Below are 10,773 nucleotides of genomic sequence, written 5' to 3'. Positions count from 1 at the left end.
GAATTTTTTATATAGGCATTGAAACCAACAGAGAGAAAAATAAAGGATTAAAATGAAACAAATAATAACAAATCCCACCAAGTAGAAATCCATGACCAAGATGAGTTCTAAGGACTCCACAAATGAAGTACATCTTAAAAGTCTAGTAACAGGACATTTGGTGGTTTTTTCCCCTATTACAATGTAATACTTAAAAAAACAGTTCTTTAAATCCGTAAATACAATTTTCCATTCTCAAAGGGATATCTTTGTAACAGTTCTGGAGATTAAAAATGCATTTATTAAAGTTCCAATTTTATTACAAGACCATTCTTTTCAACATTAGACCAAAATGCTGAATAAAGAAATACAAGTATGCAGGTAGGCACAGCAAAAAATACTCTTCAATACAACAATTAACAGTGTGCCGTATAATAAACATTTCTTTATTAATATCATGGGTTCTTTGATGACTTTGGGCTTTTCTCTTTCTGCTTAGCAGCCTTCTCCTTTTTCAGCTGTAACAAAGAAAGACACCAGCGGTGATACAAGGATTAATTTGCAAGTCAGCTAGTAATGCAATATTAAATCTCCACATCCAGTCACAAAATTCACCAGAATGATACATGCTGTGGAAAGAGCTACAGGTCAGTGTTAGCCCAACCTAGCATTGCTTAACTTTTGCATCACAGGACAAAGAAGCCCCTCCATAGTTCTGCACCTTCTCCCCTATTCAAACCCGGGCTGCCTTTATCTCTGATGAGGGCAATCTAGGTATTTATGTATACCTCAAGGTCAAAGTGCTTCATGATGTTCACAGTTTTATTTTTATGTCAATAAAAGGTAAAGAAGTTTTATTACAGATGGGTAACAGACACAGACTAATCATCATGCACAAAATCACACAGGAAGTTTCTTACAGAGGTAAACGCTAGACCTCCATCTCAGTGTCTCCTCACTGACCTCAATAAAAATCTGTCCAGTTAAGGTGAATAATATCCTAGACATGACTGACCACTGCAGTCCTGCAATAGCTTGTCATTATATTTAAAACTATTTTTAAAAGCTAGTGTTTTTTTTCAGGAAGAGAACAAATTATTTACTGGATTTATATGTCACATAAATAATACATTTATCTTTTTCATATATCCCCTTGTGAAAATACATTGAAATAAGTAATCAATGTAGTTACTTGCCCGTTCTTGATAACGTTTTTCAAAGTAAGCCATGTCATCAGCTTCTGAAGGCTTTCCATGAGAAGCTTCACCTGTGGCACTAGAACTACCTAAAGAAAAATAAATAAACAAAAAACCAACTTTTTTCATTAATGATACTTGCTGTTTCGTTAGTTATGTTTTACAGTTGCAAAACACACTTAAAATGAGAACTCACCTTTATAGCCAAGTAATAAACCCCAGCAATTAGGAACAAAAACTTCTTTAGTCTAGCAGCTATTATAAGTATCCTTGGAGCAGTTCAGCATTTATATTAATTGCCAATACTTATACTAGATAAAGGACATAAAATAAGCATAACCAATCAATAATTCCATGCAGAAACGACTTCCTGGCAGAAGGCATTTTCATAGGATTGCACTGAATATGTAGGATCCATTCAGATATGATGAGCTTCTAGTAGGAATTAAAAATTTAAATAACTGATCCAATGAATAAGTAACACCATTAATGAGGAAGATACCAAATACTAGAAAAACAATAAAGTTAAAATGAACATCATGACCAAAAATAACAAGCAGTAACAAAATATTTATTCTAGGCACTCCAAGTACATGAACGTTGTACTAATTTTTCACATAACAAGACTTCAATACTTATTTTAATTTTAAAATTTTATTTTAGCCCAAGGCATCCTTCAACTCATAAATAAAGCCAATTAAATTTTTATCAAATACTTATTTTAAAATAGTATTATGCTATTAATACAGCACCTGCCATCTGTGAGATGGCTTGAGTAGAACCAGAAGGTCCCTGTAAAGCTTTTAGAAATGGATGATCCATGCTGGTAACAGAGGACTCTAAAAGTTCAGCAGGAGGAGGCCCTGTTAGAAAACAAGTTGAATGAAAACAAAAAATTAACTTCACGAGATATATTACAAACATACATGATGGAGTTAAAACACTGTTACAAATCAGTTATCTGCAACCCTCATTGTAGGCTCCATAAACTTGAGTTTACAACAGCAAAAAGACTTCAAAATAAATGAAAATCTTTGTTTCTTTAATCACTACAGCTATGCTATCATTTCTCAACTTCAGAATAATCCAGGAAACTAGATCAGAATTTAAAAAATAAATAAGTACATGGGAATAATAAGTAAAATAGTATTTCAAAACAAAATTAGTCCATTACTAAATGACACAAGATCACAAAGCAGCAGTTATCAAGGCCAACTAACGTGCCTGTCAAAAATAAAGTTCTACAAATGACCTTTTTTTATTATTATTCTGGAAAGCTGTTAGCCTTTGAGTTTAGGGGAGGAATGCTGTAACTGCATAACCAAGAAATACTTGGGCAGTATTAGGCTAAAGAATTAACATAAATATAATTTTGAAATATTAAGAGAAAAATAGAAATACAAAGCTCTTTCTAAAATATATCTTGGGCAGTATTAGGCTAAAGAATTAATATAAATATAATTTTGAAATATTAAGAGAAAAATAGAAATACAGAGGTCTTTCTAAAATATATGCTCCACTTCAACTAGAAGCTACTGGGCTGAACACCAGAATTATTGATAAGTTTTTTTAACAGTTCTCTAAGGAAGCTGGACAAGATGGTCATAGTGGTCTCTTTAAACCTAAGGACTCATGGGAAAAAAAAAAAAAGTCTATCCTAAATTCTACTCGCGTTGATCCAGTTTGCCTCCAAACTTTGAAAGTCTATGCTGAATTACTACTTTTCCTTACTACTTAGTTGGATAATTAATATGTCATCTCAGGTCAGCTGCACTTACCTATTCCACTGTCATCAAGTCTCATGTAGCCTTCTGCTAATGAGCTAAAACCAGTCAGTCCTCCCATAGCAGCATAAGGAACATCCTGCCCCACAGGCTTTCCTTGGGCCAAGCGCTCTTGTTTTGTTTCCACAACTGTTTCGTGAGCGTATGTTGGCTGACCACATCCACAGGTAAAGCAGCTATGAAAGCCCGAACACTTGGAACCTAATTAGCAAGTAAGTATTAGGAGGGAAATTATAATGAAATGTATACTTCATTGCAGGGAAAGAAGTGCTTTCTTAAACTGATCTTGTTACAAACGAGAGGTCCTTCACTGCTAAACCACCCAGGTATGTTTTCTATTTGGAAGCACGTACATGATTTGATCAGCTGTCTCTTCTGAAACCTTTTCCAGCCTCTTTTATCATGGCATGAAAATGCTTTATAGAACAGGAGAAGGGATGAATTTAGGAGGGATTTAGATCACAGGAGTCATCCATTCTCATGGTCCCATTCAGTCAAGGTCTGAGTACCTCCGAGGATGGAGATTCCACCTCTTGGAGCAGCCTAGAAAATGTTTGTCTTCCCTGGGAGTCAACATTTATTTCCTAATATCTAATTGGTGTACATGATCTCCTGAGGTCCCTTCCAAGACAATCTGTGATATTGGGCACTCCTCAGTAACAGACATTTTTGCACTCGTAAAGAGTACATCTCTGATTTATCTGTCACATTAAATTTATATCACACTGGCCTAGACTAATACCAGTACATTAAAACAACTGAAGTGCAAAGAAGAACTAGATCTAACCAGATCTTGGCATTTCTCTCTGCAACCTCTGAAGCCCTCAGAAATGTCAGGTATTTTTGAGAAACACTAAAAAAAGTGCATAATGTAAGTTATTATGAAAAACACTATGTTGTAAGAATTCATTCTGAATCATCCAATTGCACATTTAAGACTCTCGTATTTCTTGGAGCAAATTCTTGGATGGCTGTCATGTATTTTATGTTTTATCCTGTAGGATATGAGTCACACCCAGTAAAAGCTGTTTATGGCTTTTCCTGTGTAAATTAAACAGACTTTTTAAAGACATTTATGAGCAGTACAAAAATCTAACAAAAAAAAATCTTCATCTTACATAATTTGAGGCTACAAACTAAGACAGCTTTATGCATTATTTAGTTTCTATGGATAATAATTACTGCAGTTTCATTACAGTAACCTCCAACAAATGAAGCAAAAAGCTTCCTCTTAATGCCTTCTCAAACCTTTTTTTTTTAAATTCCATTCCTATTTGCATTTCTGGACCCACAATGTGTAATGCTCAGGAAGTGCTTTGTTAAGAGTGCTGACAATAGTACTATCTGGGAACAGAGAGACACCTCCTGTTGAGTTGTGAAAAGATATAAAAATACATTAATGTTATATTCAACTAGGCACCAGCAGAACAGAGATCAACACTTCTGTCACAATACCAAGTTCAAGGAGAAAAGCCATGAGCATGCAGCAGTGGAAGTGACAAACTGCAAATGGGGTGCTCTCACACTGCCTAACGTTAGGTGGCTGTCTCCATATGTACCTAACTGAATCTTCCAGAAACTCGAGGCACCTTCACAGAACTTGGGGAAGCTAAGGATGCTGTTCGAACCCCTCCTGTGGAAAAGACATTTTTGTCCTTCCCATTTCACATCCTTATGCAAGGACCAATATACACTTCAAGGATAAATGCAGCACCCATCTAATATTCTGGGCAGAATATAGACCCCCAACATGCTGTTCTTGTTATACTTCCTAGCAAAGAATGCTGCAAGCCCAGCAGTAACTTACAAGAGTTACATGAAAATCCAGGTGCTGCACTGTGCTGATCAGCAAAGTGTTTGCACCTACAGCGGATGGGCTGTGTGCCATTTAAAGGGACATAGTGATAGGACTGGCACGGACAACGGCTCACTCTGCAAGGCACAGGAATAGGACGCTCTTCAGGAATCACTTCATAGTCTGTTTTGTGTTGTTTATACCTAAAGCAGGTAAAAATAGTAACTTTTATAACTTTGTTAGGGTTCATCAGGAAACTAACTAAAAAGTTTATAATTTTTCATACAGGTTCTGTTTTGAAGTATAGTTATAATAATTACAGCTATTTGTTAATTTTCAATTAAAATATCCATTCATTACAGAAATATCATAAATCCTTCATGCATGTTTCTTTTTTTCAGCACTCTCAGAACCAATATGATCGACAATAACTCGTGCCTTAAGGCTGAATTTATTGAAGACTCCAAAATCATTCTGACCTCAGAAAATGTAGTGACATTTAGGTTTAGCAACCATTATTATTTAAAGCCTAATTTTCTCATCTCTTAGAACTCTCAACATTAACTTGTCTGTACTGTAATGTATCTGGAAACATACTACTTTTTTTTTATTTTAAAAAGTACAACAGTTCTAAAAATATAAATTATTCCTACCGGTGAGTACAGAAGCACAGGGTCTCAGGTCCCACAAGCTTACAGTCCATGCCAGTTGGTGATCTCCAGCTCACATACAACCTGTTCTGCAACCGAATTGGCAATACTTTTCTTTTGTACTCTTCATACTCCTCAGGGGTAAAGAGCTTTCCTCCATCATCATCACCTACAATTCTGTTAGCATGTTAAAAAAATAAAAATAAGAACCCAAAAGTAGGGTTCTGAAGACATTTTTTCAAAGAATACATAAAAATACTATTGTGGCAAATGCAAAAAAAAGCTTTAGTAATACTGTTCTAGTGATAAATATTCTGAAGAGAACTATAGCTGAATTTTAGAGTAATTTTGTGAATAATGCTCTTTTTAAGAAATTTTGTTCTGATGGACTGAAAACCAGGACTGTTAAGAGGGAAGGAAAAAAATTAGCAGAGCAAAATACCAAGCTCTTTTAATACAGCAGGAAAAGCAAAGGACATCAAGGGTTGTGCAGTCAGCTCTGCCTCGGGCTTCTTGAATTGACCTCTGGGGCAAATCACCAATTAACACTTAACTGTTCTGCAGACTTGTATCAAGTTATCATAGTCTACGACTTTTCTACTGGAAGTCCATAACCACACTGCCACCAAAGTAACAAGCAATGCATCCAAGCTGTCTTCTACTTTGCAAGAGGACTGTGCCAGTTTCTGTACATCAAATTGACAGCAGCTGTACCCCACATCTGGGAGCGGCCCATTTCCTTAATCCTATCAAATTCACGTTCAAATTCAAAGTCACCGAATAGCTGCAACTCCAGAGCAGCATCCAAATTCCCCATTTTTTGGAAACAACTTAAGAGAGTGAGTCAAATCTGTAAAATACAGTTTAGACTTTAACTGCAGCGTTTCTATCAGAGTCTGTAAATATTTCAGTTATTACTCGTTTGGTTTGCTAAAACATCCTGAATAAGTGACTGTCAAACATTCTGTGGGTTTGTACGTTGCCAGTACTACAGAGATCAGAGTAATTTGCCAACACCTCACAGCCATGTGCACGCCAATCCGGCCGACACCCACTTACGCAAGAAATACCTCCGTGCCTACTACCTCTACTACTCAGGATTTTCCCGAGCTAAATTAGGACCACATAGTGACGGAGTTCGTGCTTATTTTGGGTCAAGATCAGCTCTTTCTAGCGCAGAGCTGGCGAGACGAGCGAAGGTACCGTAAGAGCAGAAGGCCACGCGTTTCCACGCTGCCCGTGTTTCCTCAGGGAGCAGCCGCTTCAGGCCAGAGCCACTCCTTCTCCGCAGAAACCCGCTCTGGGGCACCTTCTCCCAATTAATTGGCGCACTTCCGATTCCGCCGATAAATGGCGGGGGAGCGGTGGTGGAATCTGACACAACAAAACCGCCGCAGACCGCGAGGAGGCGGCTTCAGTACGCCCCAAAGGGCTCCTGGTGTGGGGGAGACGCCTCAAAGGAAAGCCCAACCCGGGGCCAGGGCAACCGCCCTCTGAACCGCCGCGGGCCCAGCGGCAACGCGGGGCGGAGCAAGGTCGCCAAGCACCGCCGGCCCCCTCCCCACCGCCCCAGCACACCGCACCGCCGCTCTACCCTCCGCAGCCACATCGGGCGTGGAGAGGGGAAGCTCCTCACCGTCGATACTCCAAGTATTCGTCCAGGGACGCCGCGTCAGCCTGCAGCCGCTCCATTCCCCGCCGTTGGGCCGCCCGCGGGCAGGGCGCGGAGGGACAGGCGGGGCGGCTGCGGCGGCACCGCGGCTGAGGAACGTGCGTGTAACCGGGAGGTGTATGGCAGCGCACACGGGCACGGCACAGCCCGCGTCGCGGCACGCCGTGGGTGCCGGCACAGCCTCCGGGGGGAAGAGTGGTAGTGGTGGTGTAGTGGAGGAGGAGGATGAGGGGGCCGTCACCCCTCGCAGACTGCGGCAGGAGTCGCGGGAGACACCCGCAAGGAGCTCCGGTGCGTGGAGACACGTACCTGCGCGTGTGGCGCCTCAGAAGGGGCGCTGACACCCATAAAACCAACCACCCCAAAAATCGTGTCCACCCCAAGCCTTGCCGTCTCCTGCACCTGTGCTCACAGCTTCCTCAGTGGCTGCCGCTAGTCGGGTCTTGCCTAAGGATGTTTCTGGAGGGTTTACTTTTGTTTGGTGACCGATTCCCTGGCAGATCTAAGGGATGGAAACCTTGGGGATGCTCAAGCTAGTTACAGAAAGCTCAGGACCTCCTCTCAAAAGGGGAAGCTGTGTTAGATCCCTTTATGTACCTTGAAACCATGCCTTTGCTGCTCTGTGTTAGCATGCCTTGCGGAGAACGCAAACACATTACACATCAATGATATTGCAGGCATAGGAATACTTCTACAATATCCTGGCAAAGTAAAGTATTTTTGCCGGCAAAAATGTCCTTCTGTCTGCTTGAATTAAAAATCTAGCTCAAGTGCATTCACTCCAGGGGCACAGTTGTGATGATCTCTCATTGCTCTTAGCTGACACGGCTGCATTTTAGCAAGAGCCCTTGGATGGATCCCGTGTCACGATGCACCAGCACTTCTGTACAACATGGTCTGCGTGAGCCTTGGCTTTTTTTGCAGTGCAAGGCAGTAGTATGCCCTTTGTTCTGCTACTACACCTTAGCTCAGAGGCACAGCGTTTCAATCAGGCATTGGAATGGGCTGCCCAGGGAAGTAGTGGATTCTCCATCCCTGGAGATATTTAAAAAGAGACTGGATGTGGCACTCAGTGCCACCGCAACGGTGGTTCAGGGGTTGGACTCGATGATCTCTGAGGTCCCTTCCAACCCAGCCAATTCTATGATTCTATGAATTACAGTAACATTAACCTTGTTAACACGACTCTAGCAGTAGGGTGAATTTTCTCTTTTTAGGTACTCCTTTTTCTTGTACACCAACAGCAAGCCTATAAGCTTATATGTATGTTTTGGGTTTTGTTGTTTGTTTTTTTTTTTAATTGGGGAGAATGTTGATGGCTGGATGCAGTGATCTTAGAGGTCTTCTCCAACTGTGAATTCTGTGATCTCACAGTACCACAGCCATCTTCCTAGAAGGCAAGTGAATTCCCATCACTTCAGTCCCACTACGTTGGTATTGGAAAGCTTACTCAGGCTTTAGTTGCTGCCATTGTCTTGTTTAACTTTTAAATTTCCACTCAAGCTAAATAAAAAAAAAAAAAAAAAGAACACAACATGTAAGTTGTGGTTTTCAGAAGTTCTATACATGCTTGTTTGCTTCTGATTCTGCTGTTGTGCACTGGAAACAAATAAAAGGTCCTGGGAATGTACTATGTAAAAGAAATGCAAAGAAAATAATGTATGACTTGGCTTTAATTTCTTATTCAAACAATATAATTAAAGTCAAAAGTGTTATTATGTTTATTAGGGGTAGAAGGAGAGGGTGTAGTTTGTAACCATGTTGATAAGCAATAACCAAGTTGACTTTTGGCAGCTGACAAGTCTTCACATTGTTGTGGATTACATGTGTAGTTTTGGAAAGTTTATTGAGAAAAGGTAACATCTTTTATTAGATTGGTGATACAGGGGAAAACCAGATGAGCTTTATGGAAAACAAGCCTTTTTTTAATTTTTAGCTTTCATAGACAAGGTCCTACTGCAAAAGGAAGGTTCTTCATTTTTTACAGATTGAGCCTGTAAAAACATTAGCAAAAAGAAAAGCACTCATTCAAATATTAAACTCTTTTCTTGTCCAAAAATTCTGGTGTTCAGCTAATTAGCTAGGCAAAAATAATACCTCAAAAGAAGTTACAGCCTTTGCTTACTTGACAAGATCTGTCTGAAAACACAATTTTAGCATAAGCATGACCACTTCTCCATGATTTTTCCCCATTCCAAATGTTTTTCATTTTTAGTTTGAATAAAATGAGATTACTGTAAAGAAGTCCATACCAAATATTTATTTTCAACAAACAGCTTAAAACATTTTGAGGCAGGTCTAAAGAACATAAACATCATAGGGTGCAACGTATATTTAATTGTTGGTGCTCAGTATAATGCATGATATGACTTGTCCCACAATGTATACATGTAACAAAGAAACCACTTCCCCTAGATTTCCCACCACCACATACCAATACCTCACTTGTGGATCTCGAATCTCTTAAGTTACTTTAGTGGGTAAGTCTATACTATGGAGTTTCATTCTTAGTGAATGAAGGAATCTACAGAGAACAACATTACCCAGTTACAGAATCAAGGAATTGATTCTGTAAAGCTCTTCAGAGCAGAGACAGTCCCCATCTTTTTGGTTTACAGAGAAACCAGAGCTGTTGATCCTAAAAAACCAAAAAAATTTAAAAACCCAAAACATTGCCATTCCTCTAGAACAGCTTGAAAGATTTGTTTAATCTAGAACACAAAAGCTGCTTTTTGGTATTATAAATCTCACCTCAAACTCACGAATGTTCTTTGACAGCTCTTCCATTGTAAAATATAAAAAATGGTTTGGTCACAGTTAAGACACCAGGAAACCGACTTTGGGAAACAGTCATAATGAAAGACAGTTCTTAAGACTGACAGCCTGCAATCCCCAGTTCCTCTCCATGTGCCGCAAACACCACCACCATGGAGAAACACCTCCTCCAATGTGTTTGAAGGCTGTAGTAGGTATTTCTGATACTGCACTATCTGTGTTAATTGACCAGCTCCTCTTGATACAAACACATTGATCACATAGTGACTCAACTTGTGAGCAAAAGACGTAGTACATTTTATTTAACTGAGCTTCTGGGAACTGATATCTAAATTGAGCTCTGCATGTCAGCATAAGCTATGAGCCCTAAGACTGTCAAAACGAGACCCAAGAGGGTAGGCTTTTTCCATACAATAAAATTACAGGTGCCTGTTGAAAAAGGTACAGCAATTCAAGGAAACCTCCAAATTATTTGGCACTGAGCAAGCCACTAGCAAAGAAGCAGAAGGTGAAGAGAGTCACAAGGACCAAGGCAGCATTGTGCCAAAACATCCCCCCGAGAGAGGAAACAACAGGGAGACTTTCAGGTTTCCAGCAGTACCTCAATAAGGTGATGGGGCATATGGCCTGGGCACTTGTCCTGTGGCTACACCACATGTATAAGAAATTTCAGCAGAGCAGCCAGCACTGCAGTAAAATATGCATGTTCAGTCACACTGAAATCTGAACATGAACAGGTCCCTCTTAAAAAGTAGAAAAGATACAGGAGCAAGCCAACGCTGCAGTGATCATCAGTAAATCTTCAAGTGAGCTGGCAGAGGAAAATGAAACCACACCAAAGTCAAGATTGTTTCTCCAGGGAAAACTTTGAAAAAGAAGATGGGGGAAGGGGAACTTAAAAGCAGGACAAGAAGCTCTGCAG

At 39.9% G+C, this 10,773-nt stretch overlaps 1 protein-coding gene across 1 annotated transcript; it reads right to left on the bottom strand.

The window, feature by feature from the left end:
• Positions 1 to 434: 434 nt before the first annotated feature.
• Positions 435 to 7,132, bottom strand: FAM221A (family with sequence similarity 221 member A). The gene is made up of 7 exons (XM_030445723.1): positions 7,041 to 7,132; positions 5,408 to 5,581; positions 4,767 to 4,957; positions 2,954 to 3,160; positions 1,928 to 2,038; positions 1,176 to 1,264; positions 435 to 497 (listed from the first exon to the last, which is right to left on the bottom strand). The coding sequence occupies exons 1-7, from the start codon at positions 7,094 to 7,096 to the stop codon at positions 435 to 437; spliced, it is 891 nt and encodes a 296-aa protein (XP_030301583.1). The 5' UTR covers positions 7,097 to 7,132.
• Positions 7,133 to 10,773: the final 3,641 nt, after the last annotated feature.

The sequence above is a fragment of the Calypte anna genome, chromosome 2 (genome assembly GCF_003957555.1).
Source record: "Calypte anna isolate BGI_N300 chromosome 2, bCalAnn1_v1.p, whole genome shotgun sequence".
NCBI classification, from domain to species: Eukaryota; Metazoa; Chordata; class Aves; order Apodiformes; family Trochilidae; genus Calypte; species Calypte anna.
The sequence above is the reverse complement of the archived record's forward strand: the minus strand, read 5'-3'. Positions and strand labels throughout refer to the sequence as shown.